This window comes from Cibotium barometz, chromosome 15 (assembly GCF_041138505.1).
Source record: "Cibotium barometz isolate CiBa-2024 chromosome 15, ASM4113850v1, whole genome shotgun sequence".
NCBI lineage: Eukaryota > Viridiplantae > Streptophyta > Polypodiopsida > Cyatheales > Cibotiaceae > Cibotium > Cibotium barometz.
In genome coordinates, this window is record NC_141060.1 from 3,850,749 (window position 1) to 3,863,371 (window position 12,623).

At 38.9% G+C, this 12,623-nt stretch overlaps 1 protein-coding gene across 1 annotated transcript; it reads right to left on the reverse strand.

The window, feature by feature from the left end:
• Window positions 1-1,448: 1,448 nt before the first annotated feature.
• On the reverse strand, window positions 1,449-3,910 carry LOC147630865 (Pyridoxamine 5'-phosphate oxidase family protein). The gene is made up of 5 exons (XM_086809242.1): window positions 3,703-3,910; window positions 3,183-3,218; window positions 2,613-2,814; window positions 2,184-2,262; window positions 1,449-1,950 (listed from the first exon to the last, which is right to left on the reverse strand). The coding sequence occupies exons 1-5, from the start codon at window positions 3,843-3,845 to the stop codon at window positions 1,817-1,819; spliced, it is 594 nt and encodes a 197-aa protein (XP_086665368.1). The 5' UTR covers window positions 3,846-3,910; the 3' UTR covers window positions 1,449-1,816.
• Between the last annotated feature and the right edge of the window lie 8,713 nt (window positions 3,911-12,623).

The following is a 12,623-nucleotide window of genomic DNA, read 5'->3' on the forward strand; positions in this document are numbered from 1 at the left end:
TGGAGATCAAAGTAACAACACACACACAGATAACAGAAGCAAGGAAAGATGGATGGAAGCATTAACACTCAAAGTAAATTGATGAGAATTAGTGAAATACAAGTGAAGTGACATGCTAAGATCACTTATTACACACTCATAAAAGTGCGTACACACGCTCAAGGAAAAAAAACTCCTAAAGAGGAAAAAAGCGCTCCGCCGCATTATTAGTCGAAGTCCACACATCACTGCCCTATAAATGGCTACAACTACAATAGGCTTTATCAACATTTTGCAGCTTTTATAATGACTTTACAAAAAGAAAAGGAAAGTGAGAATCTTTAAGTGCTATTTTAAAGAGAATATTAACTTGTCAAATCACAAAAAGGAGGACTTCTTGCTTATGAGTACTCTATGCACTCATGCACGGGGTGCACGGTGCATGAAGTGCATTTGTGTGTACATGTGTTTGGTGTGGACAAAATAAAATGCCACTAAAACCTTTCTTTTCCAAAAACATTATAGAATCAAAAAATCCAACCGAGCTTTTTCAAATTAAATGACACAATAAAATGAGATTACATAAATATGATAAAATGAAGTAATGCTGCCATGAACCCTTGTACACTTGCCACACTCACACTTTCGTGATCACTTTTTTCAATCTTTACATGTCTTCATTGAAAGCCACCTTAAGACCATTGCTAAGAGAGTGAAACCAATCCTTCTTGGTAAACTACAGCCATCAAACCAAGTTATATGCATCTAATGATGTGTGATGGTGATTTTTTATTTGCAAAAAAGTATGTGCTTTTTCTCGTAGGACAAATTCCTACGTGAGACACCATGTAGACTACGCTATTGATGGTGTGGGGAACCCATTAATAGCCATGTGATGGATTCTACATGATGGTGGTGGAGATGCAGAAATGGTCCCTTGCCATGGGCTTGATAAGACCTGGAGGCATTCCACTACCACACACCACATAGAATGGACTTTCATGGTGTATCACATTATTCCCGCTGTGTTGTGCGTGTAACTAAAGTAAGCATGCACAGCCTTGTCCCTTGTTTTGAGGAGCCCCAAGGCTTACTTGGACAAGGACATCCACTTGGATGCACAAAAAAGAAGGGATCACTGAAAGATTTGCATGTACTGGTCTCGAATAATTGCTCCTAGTGCAAACCTGACAAGGTATAAAAGAAACAGCTTGCAAAGCAAATGTGAGTAGCAATATAAGGTCCTAATGCAAAGTCGACTACATATAGAAGAAACAGCTTGCAAAGCAAATAAATTAGTAGCAGTATAAACCTCTTAAAGTGGCTTTGAAGGTGTTCCTGGCAAAATGTGAACATGTGTAAGCTGACACTTCTAGATGTTAAGGTCCAAAATTTACAGAATTTACATACGTTCATCAAAACGCATGAAGAAAACAGACATCTCATTTGATAAGACTATGCAACAACACTAGAAAAGTTTTGAGACTTGTAATTACAAATTTATAGTATAAATACATGTGGATCTAACTCAAATACTTCAACTGCCTCCTGCAACTAGTGCTGGGGCATACAGTATTAGGGCAGCAAGAAGGCTGTCAATGACTAACAGCATCCATGCACGTGAAGCATGTATAGACCTAGTGCTATATTTCAGTAGCCAGAACCTATAGATATTGAAGTAATCCACCATCTGTGAAGGAATTTTACTTCATACTTACATAAAGCTGTAGATAGCACTCAAAAGAAGTCCACCTATATTCATACAAGCACTCCACCCCTATTATTACTTGTTTAAGTCATGCTCGTGTAATCCTCTATCAGTATCCATACTACATAATTACAGAGAGCTGTGGTGATTAATACTCAAGTACTCTTCCACAGGTATTGTCTTCGCCCCACCATACCAGTCTATAAGATAGATATCTTGTATTTTCAACCCATAGAACTTGAAATTATGGTCCTTTGGCCAATCTGACACGCAGCATAGCATGTAAGTTTAACACATAGTCCATATATTTTGAGCATAAGAATATAAAGGGTATTAGCAATACATTCAAAAACAAAAACACACACCACCATCCCCCCATCATTCCCCTTTCTTATCACAACAAAACCCACTCTGTGTAATGCTACCATGAGTATGCTCATCTATGAATAGTTACATAAGCATAATTGCACACAGAGAAAGCTTAAAAAGGGTATACCTTTCATTTCAGGATGCTTTGAGAACAAAGCTTGCGCAGCAAAGTTCGATTCCTGTGTGTCCTCATCAAGCACATGCATCTGCACAGATCCCGAAAGAAATTTCAGCTACACAACACATAGATCACTCAGCACAAGCATGTGTTGTGAACAAAGCTAAACTTAAAAGTATGCATTCTAATGCTTGCAAGTCTAAGAAAGATACTACCTCTCTTCAATATGTATTGTATGTGCTTACATATGTTCATACATCTACGTGCATGCATGTACGTATGTGCATGCTTGCGTATATGTTTGTATGTATGTATGTGTATTTATGTATGTAAACACAAACACATACATACCTACACAATTTCTATAGTCAAGAATAAGCATCTCACATTGCTAGAAATAATCCCAAAAAACAAAGACATCAGATATTATGAAGGGACCTGTCCAGAGAGTGTAATCTTGGCACAAGTAGGGTTTTCGACATCTGTGCTGCCACACGTGCCTAGAGGGGACTCACTGACAGTCAATGACGAGTAAGGAATGATGGCCAAATCTCTCGGAGTAGGATCAAGGCTTGACAGATAAAAATATGGTACACCAGTCGAGTTCCCGTCAGGCCCATCACTGTACGATACTACATTCCTGTCATGGGTAAGGGATTTAATAATCAAATGAAAATAACGTGTGTCATTAACACAATGATTGCATGTCACTCAGACATGTTATTGAACTAAAACGTAATCTAAACATGTGATTAAACGCAATGATTGCATGTCATGGAAACAGGTAATCAAACCAAAATGTAATTAAGACATCTAGAATTGCATGTTTTCAAGAAAGATGTGTACAGACATGCCATTGATACGATCATTGCATGTCATTAAGACATGTAATCAACCCAAATCTGATTACATGTATTTAAACAGAATAATTGCGTGTTTTCAAACAATTGATCTGTGAGAAAAACAAAATATTTTTCCAAGAATTTGAAGGGAATTTCAGCATCATACCCGAAAGGTATCCCATTTAGATGAACAGAAACAGTGCTGCAATTTCATCGAGGGGAGAAAAAAAAAGTCATCAGTTGTCTCATTAATTTTAACATAATAATTTCAAATTTGAAAATTGTTTTGGTCAATATTTGAAAACAACAAGGAATAAGGAACTGCGATGGGGCTTACTAGACAGGATATACTAGGGTTTCGATCGGTTGTAAAGACATGAATGACTAGCTACCTTTTAGAGATCAAATAGAAGGTTCTAATGTTCCATGATGCCATAATTGGCATGAGTAGCTCCTCTTCAAGAAATCAAATCTGGGTTTCTGATGTCCCATGATAAGCTCCTAATCAGATTAGGGTTTCTGGCGTCCCATGATGCCATACTTGACATGATTATCTATCAGAGAACAATTTAGGGGTTCTGATGTCCATGTCGAGGAGCTACTCTTTAAGGGATTCAATCAGGGCTACTATCAGAATTTCGGATGTGTCCAAAACGAGCTATGGTAAGTCGGATTAGGGCTTTTACCTGACAACGCCCCAATTGTTTGACCCAACAAGCCATCGCGCCATGCCCCAGGCATCGTCAGGATCTGGGCGTTGCAGAAGTCTCCCATCTGCGCTCAGCTTTAGCAGAGACACTAACAAGATGATGGCTATGGCGCTTTGCATAGCCGCAAGCTTTGGGGACAGATGCGCCGTGGAGTATGATAACTCTTACAATGGACTTCATGTGTTTTAATATATCTTCTTATTTAGGCACTCAAGTATGAATATATTATATATTATATTCATACAATGGACTTCATGTGTTTTAATATATCTCCTTATTTAGGCACTCAAGTATGAATATATTATATATTATATTCACACATCCCCCCTAAACTATAATGAATGTGGTATCAATTGTTAGTGTTTCACAATCTTAGAGAACCTGGAGAGGTTACCAATGTATATACAATGGAAAAACCGAAAATGGTAAATGGTAGCATTTCACAATCGTAGGAAACATGGCGAGGTTGCCAATGTATATGCACCGGAAATTTGAAAAATGGTGTCAAGTGGTAGCATTTCACAATCGTAGAAAACACGACTTCGTTATGTTGAAGCTATTGATTCCCATGAAGACTTCTGCCATCATAACGCTAACTCAACCCTCCAAATCAGCACCTCTAACTTCCACTTTGCCATATGCTAGCACATTACACCTTACTATGAATATGGACATGAGTTTGGAATGAGGTATATTCCCTTCGAGACTTGTGGGAGTGAAGGATTATGGAATAGAGTGCTATAAATTATACATGCGTGTATACAAGGAAATGCAATGTGGTATGTAAATGTTGGTGCGGTTGATGTTACTTTTTTAATGACTATCAACAAGGACCACTATCCCTCATCAATCACAGATTATGTACTAAAAGAGTTGCAGGAAAGAAAGCTTATAGCTTCCTAGATGGGTTCTCAAGATATATAACCAAGTGGAAATAGACCCTAAGGACTAACACAAAATGGCCTTTACAATAGAATGTGGAAATTTTGCATTTCGAGGTATGCCTTTTGGCTTATCCAATGTATCCAATGCCCCTCGAGAACTTTTCAGAGAGAGTGATGTGCACAACAAATGAGAAATATCTTTGGACATTCCTCGAAGTCTTCATGGATTATATATGTGTTAGTTATAGATAGAAAGTACATCTTTGGTGCTTAAGGAAGGTGTTGGATGTTATACGAAATCTCTCTCAACCCCTTGGAGTGCCAGTTTTAGGTTTGATATAAAGTAATTCTAGGACACATCATCTTAGAACATGGGATATCCACAGATGATACTGAGGCGCGACTCATTCTAGGGCTGCCACCACCATCCAAGTTTTAAGGTCATGGGACACATTGGCTACTATACATAATTCATCATCTTGTATGCCAACATAGCTAGACTCTTATACAGGCTACTAATTATCGTTGAGTGGACTGAGGAGTGCTAAATAGCCTATGATACTCTTAAGAAGGTCTTGGTACCAATCCTATGAGCTCCCAATTGTGAACACATTGACACTTTCACCTTTTGTAAATGGTTGTGTGCTAGCACCCCAACCCGACGAACATAACATGACTTTTCTTGTTAGCTTTTCTAGCCAACATGAATGCACATCCCTCACTCAATCACGCTTAAGAATGACCAAAACTTATGATTGTCTTGTCCCATAACCTCCATTTCAAGTGAAGGGATCTCCCATAACTTATAGTGACCCTTCATGTCTCTCATCCCTAGTGTCACCACATTAAAACTTTAGGCCTAGGGGTTAAATAATGAACCTTATATCATTGGTCAAGGAAAAATATCCATCCAAGTGTGATGAATTTTTGTAGAATTGAATAATTTTTGGATTTGAATGACATCAAAACAATGGGGGGGAATTTTTTGCGAGCTTTCATACGAGCTTTTGTGAGCTTTTTTCAACTCTAGAATGTAAAAACTAATATACTAAGACATACAAAAACATGGATTGATTATACATAAATTTAAGATGGTTAGATTCCATTACACAAAAACAAGACTATTATGCTAGTTTGGATATATCCCCAAAACATATGGTTGCCTTTTAACATTACAAAACATTTCAATTGATGAGAACCAAAAAGCCTAATCCCAGTTAGTTTAAGTAGATACATATCGTGTGTGACAAGGCTTCTACTACAAATCTGTTTGACTTGGCTTTCGCTACTAAAGAAAGATTAGGGAATACTTCAATGCTCAGCAACAAAAAAACCTTCTTCTAGCTAGTTACATACATATCCTCTGTGAAGGGGTACAAATATTATCATCATATATCCACGATCCTCCATTGACAACCAAAAGTATGAGATGCATCTTTGGCTGAGAGGCATGGCTATATGTACTCATTTTGTTATGAGGAGTTAATTCATGGAATATATATTCTCACATTTTCTATTATTCATGAATTGGAATTAATTCATGGAATATATATTTCCACATTTTCTATTTTTATGAATGTCATTAATTCATGGAATATATATTTCCACATTTTCCATTTTTATGAAATGCCTTTCTAATCCAGGCGAGATCGTAGCTTACTTACGCATACGTAGGTGAATTTGTATATACGTAGGAGTATTGGTTGCATCGTCTTGATGTTATGAGTTTTATATGGTTGGTTATATTTTTAATCAATTAATTTATTAATTGATTTGTGTAGTTGATGTAAGTGTAGATCATTGGATTTGATAATGGAGGTAAGCTGTTGGTGGTCAAAAATATTTTGAGATGATCAATTTTGAGTGTCAACAAATATTATTTGATTTTGTGACGAGAAGCGCTATTAATTCATTTTTGGGTGCCATTCATATTTATTGACAATGTGTATATTAATTGGGACATGTAAAAGCTCCCTTGTGCATATTTGATTTTTTAAGATATGTATACCTTTATATGGTTTTAGGTTCACATCTATTTTTGAAGTAGATTAGCTTACATGCTCAATAAAGCAAGCTATTTTTGAAGCAAACTAATCTTGAAGAAGTTGACATATTTGTAAAAGGGCATTGATCCCAGAAATATATTTAAGTACACCAAGAGGAAGCATGGGCTCACTCTTTTGTGGGTGTAATTTGGACCCAATCTTGTGTCTTGAGCAATTGTTTATTCTATTTATGCTTGGTATTTAATATTTTTGCAATCAATTCATTGGGCTCATGTCAACCTCTCAAAATAGTGGTATCAGATCATGATTCAAGTCTTGGAACCAATGAAGAGCTATGGACAAAGAGGTGAAAGAACCTAAAGCAAAGGGATTGAAATTATCAGAATTTTGGAAGCTTCAAAAAAATATGGTTTCTTCTTCTCCATGCACCGCCATCTTGCCAACTACCTTTTCTTTTTCTCTCTTTCCTTTTTTTGTTGAATTTTTTTGCCACCTGAAATTTCTCTCTCCCTTCATCATCGGTTATTCTCTTTCTCTCTCTTTGCTATGCACTTGCTCGACCATTGTTTTCCATTGCTAAGCTAAAAATCTTTAAGTTTTTTAAATTATAAGATTTAAAAGCTTTAAAGCTTGTACATCTCTTATAAGCTTTCATTTTTCTAAAAGCTTTAAGCAATAAAAGTGTTAAAGCTATTAAGCTTCACAAAGCTTAAGCATGCATAAGGTAGAAATTATTGTTTTTAAGCATACAGGGACTCCTATAGCTAGCTACTATTGTTGAGTTCATCTTTTCTTCCTTTGATAGGGTAGTTCGCGGCGGCTCGGCATTTTTCTCTCTACAATTTGCAGCTCATGGTTCATTTTGTTGGGGACGATTTAAGCTTTTAAAGCTTAAAAGATTTATTTATTAAATCTTGACTAAAAGCTTAATACACTAAGCTTTTTAAGTTATAAAGCTTTCATTTTTTTTAGAGCTTAAAAATCAATGCTTTAAAAAAAGCCTTATTTCTTAAATTTGAAAGGCAAGATACCCAAGGCCGTAAAATTATTTTTTTCGTGGTGGACACAAAGGAAGGCTTATCAAGAATTTATTGAAGAGGAAAGGAAATCTATCGACATTTCTTCCTCCACCATGAATCCTCACCTCCTCACCATTCAAGAACAAATCATGATTTCTTTATTTTCAAATCTAACGATCTAAAATTGATTTCACCTCTGCTTTCCATCGAGATCATACTTGTATACTTCAACCAGTACATACACAATATACTAAACAAGCAAATAAGAACTGTAAGCTAATCACTTTTCAAGAAGGTGATTATGTTTGGGTTTTTGTAAAAAAAATATACACCCTATAGTTAAATTAGCCCCTAGATTTTATGGCCCATTTAAGATTCTAACAAAAACTAATGATAATTCCTACCATCTAAATATTCCATCACATTGGCATATTCAAAACTCTTTCCACATTAGTCTACTTAAACCATTTAGGGGCCCTCTTCCAACCTATCCAGCCTATGATAACCCTCCATTATTAGATGAAGATTCTGAGATCATCGAACCAAAAATTATTTTAGACCATGAGCAAAAAACAACTAGAAAAGATGATATTTATCATCGATATTTGGTCAAGTATAAAGGACATCCCATCAAAGATTCTCAATGGCTACTTCATCATGCCCTCATCGCTCCCCTGTAAGCCAATTTCCATGCATACTCTCTGCCAAATTTGTTCTCGAAGTGCAAGCATCTCCTCGTGGACTTTTTTCAACCTACATGAACGTAAGATATAGTCACAGATGGAAAACTAAAATAAACTCATAATAAGCTCAAAGATCAAGTAGTATATATTACCACACGGACATGAGATTTCCCCAATGTGCTATTCTCACTTTCCACTAAGAAAACCACCTATGTAGAGCTGACACATGTTTTGGCTCTTAAGTAGATCCTCCCCTCCACCAATTCCTATTACTCTACTTTGAGCGAGTGCATTTCTTTTTTTTGGTGGCAAGTTCTCCATGATTCACACAATGTGATGTGTTCTTGGTGTAGTGCTTTCTTGATATATTTTGTAGTATGTTAGTGTAGACTTTGTTTCCAATGAAAGAGATAAGACCTTCTTGTTCTTCCATGGTCCCCATTATACACTACCCTTACAACTCTCCAATTGGCCTGAGCATCAGCCACATTATAAATCCATAAAAATTAGCATTAACAAAGCCACATTCCCTCTCTATATTATTTAGCATGTTCCAAAATAGTGTCTCGCTAGTTTCATCCTTCTTATTCATTTCGCAAGTTGCAATAGTCATTATTTCTTGCACACTACAAAACAAATTGGATGATACAAGATTAGTGTCCCAATCAACAAGTCTTCCCTCATATGCATCCGAGCACATGGAGACACAACTCATGTGTTTGAAACTCAAGTTCAAGGGGAGATGGAAGGGGCTCACGTACACACATCCCATGTGTCTGAAACTCATGTTCAGGTAATGGAGTCTCGCTCTCTAAGGGTAAATAAGGAGGAAACAAACCTAAAAAAGGGACTCACCTTCTAGTCCTTGGGAAGGAGATTTAAGTTGGCTTATTGCAAGACACTCTTGTGAAGTTCTTCATAAAGCATGGCATAGATCCTCCCTCCATGCCTCTTTGTTGACTCATCCCAAATGAGGCCATTCAAACTGCTTGCTCAAGTTTTGACTCCAAAGGGTATGTGTCCTCAAGTGCTCTGTTCCTTATGTCCATGCATTGCTCCAGAGGAACATGAAGAATGGGAAACGTCATGGAATGTAGTCTCGGATAAGTTTGACGAGGATCATACTTGATGATGAGTGTATTGACCTTAAGGGAAATAAGTTTCTTATATGGGATGGGAATAATAGGTTGAAAGCCTAGTACGCATGCATACAAGAAGGTAAGTGATAACATATTTTGCTTTTTGGTAAGGTGATAGTTTGACTGATGACTGCTTATGATGGTGATTGTTGATGAATACAACTTACACCCACTATGTATTAAGACACATTCGTGTTAAGTGACTATTTCTTCAATTGGAGCATCAAGATGAAGGAGAGTTATAGTTAGCTTTAAAGGCTACCAAAGGGTAATATATAATTAACCTACCTTATTATCTAATTAGTTTATATTGCATACATGTTATAGGTTTTCTAAATGGCCTATCATTTATATGTTTATCGTTTAATACCGTTTATGTTGTATTTGGTTTGTAGGCTCACAACAAGGACACACATTGAAACCTCATTCAGCCATGAGGTTTTCATTTTCCACCAAAAGTTTGTCTAGGCTGGCAAAGCTTCACTGTTAAGTGGGTTGAGCGAAGAAGAAAGAATTTGGGTGGAGATTGAGATGGCATTGGAGAATAAAAGTAATGACACATGGTATAACATTGCACTTGCCACTGTTCTAGCATAGCTAGCATGGAAGGTGCTCGAGGTTTGTACATATTTTCCTCCTCTTGTAAAACAAAATATACTTATCTTTTTTGTGGGTGCATGTGTTCTTTTTCCTTTATATTATAGTTTTTAAACAAAATCTGCTTATCTTTTTGGTGGGTTCATGTGTTCTTTTTCCTTTATATTATATATTTTAAAAATTGTGGGTTCACTGAGGCACCACAGAGTAAGATATCTCATCTCAACAAAAGGACCATATGCCACAAGACGATTACGTGCACGTATACTCCAAAGCACTAAGAATTATGGAGATGCAGTTTAGGGATTGGGCATACAAGATGACACCCATTTCCAATCCCATAAATGGTAATGGATTCTTCTAGATCCTATACTCAATGTAAAGATTGAAGCACCTATATCAAAGTATAGGTCCAAATATTATGCTCATCCCTTGTGTCGGTTGGGAGGTATGCCTATTTGAATAAGGTACTTGCATTCCATGTGAACCTTATTTTAATATGAGTTTATGTAGATAGTAATAAATGTTGAGATGTTGGTGGTTGCCACACTATTGGTTCCATTCTAGGAAGGCTTCCAAAAGAGTAACGATGAGGTGGAAGAAGAAAATGATCGCCACTATTGCGGGATCGGGCACCTACTCATATCTGTCGGAAGGCGTGGATCTTCTTGAGCAGCATGGTGGCCTCAGTGTAGGGGTTTCGCGTTGTCGGTGGCGTGAACCATGGAAACTTGTAGAAAATTTGGGGTTCTCGGCTTGCTCTTTGTGGAAGAGGTCCCAAGCCCATCATCGGGGCAGGCAAATAGGAAGAATCAATCTAGAGTTGACATGGCACCTTGTAATACTGCTCCCATAGTAAATGGCTTGAGAAGAAAGGGTCGACGCCGCCAGGTATGTTGCTTGCTCATGAGTTTGAACGTGATGGGGCAACTAGTGGAGGGGGGGTGTTGGTAGCCATCGCATTGATGAGTGGGGTGCTGGCACTTCCATGTGCTATGTTTGACATCAAGGTAGGGGCTTTAGGACATGGATGTCCATATGGTTGGTCACCCTAGTGATGGGGGCTTCTTGGAGTTATCAACCACGCAGGATGTTAATTGCCTGCTCAAATGCCAATGCGATCCAAGGGATTGCGTGAGTTGAGGGGGTTAAGGAGTGGATCCACCTCGTCCTTCTCTTGCAATGGCGGTGAGGGGATTTTTCCTTTCTCCACAGGTGTAGGGGAAGGTATGCCAAGGTGAGGTTGTGATCAAGGGGGAGGGGCTATCGAGACGGAGAGGGTACCATGGAGAGGTTTGTGGTGAGGAGAAGTGGGGGCCTTGTCAATGTTGAAGGTATGTCCTTTAAGTGAAGGGGGGAGGCCCAAATGTAGCATCAGGGTGGGGGGTGAAGGGGGTGTTGGTGATGGAGGCGGAGTGGGGATGTGAGGGGGTGTAGAGTATTGTGAGGGGAAGAGAGAGAGGGTAGTGGTGCCAAGTGGTGGTGGGGGTGGTGGTGGGCGGAGTGGTGGTGGGGGTGGTGGTAGGTGGAGTGGGGATGTGAGGGGGTGTGTAGAGTATTGTGAGGGTAAGAGAGAGAGGGTAGTGGTGGTTGGGATCTTGTGTTGGGGTTGGAAGGGGCTCGAAGGAGGAGGTTGCTTACGGAGGAGATGAGTGTGGGTGCGGCTCATTCGGGGGGTTGCTAGGTGCCTCTCCTCCATCATGACCATAATCATCGTTGTCATTAGAGGAGGAGTTGTTGTCTGAGCACTTGGAGTGGAAGAAGTGGCGGGCCTCAACGGCTTCTTCGGGGGAGAAATCCATGGGGAAGGCCATGTGGGATTCATCAATTGCACGACCCCATGGCCTGGATAACTTTGAGGTTGAGGTGGCACTGTGACATAGAATCATGAGGCCTTCAAGGGTGTAAGGGGGGAGTGTGTACTGAATAAGGGCCTTGTAAGTGGCGTACACGATGTTCTAGCCCCCCGCCGGTGGTGGAGGGAAAGAAAAGGATTTCTGCGGTGTGGGTAGAGGAGTAGGGATAGGGCCAAAGCCCATATGGGATAGCAAGGTTGATGGTTTCATCAGTGCTTTCGTGGCTACACTTGAGAAGATGTGCCCAATTGACGAGGGTGGCATAAAGGGGGTGGGTGGTGTTGAGATGTCAAGCTAAAAATGGGCTGACACTCACGAGGCGTCTGCATGACACTCACGAGGCGTCTACATGACACTCATGAGGTGTCTGCATGACCTTTTGACATTTACATCACTGGCAGGTTTGGTAGTAGCTGGCATCGACATATCTTTGCCAGAGATTCTACAGCTAGACTACACCGACATATCTTCGCCAGAGATTCTACAGCTAGACTACACCTACCCACTCCTCTTAGCGTGTTCACATTATGGACCACTTGTATATACTCTATTATATGTGTTAGTCACTTTATCTTCTTTGTAGACCTCTTTTGTTGGATGAAGAAGAAGAATAATTTTCAACCTCTCACCTTGTGTGTTCTCTTCTAGGGTTTGAGTGTGTGTTCTCTCTAGGGTTTGAGTGTGTGTGTGCTTGTTGTTTGTTGCAAGAGTTC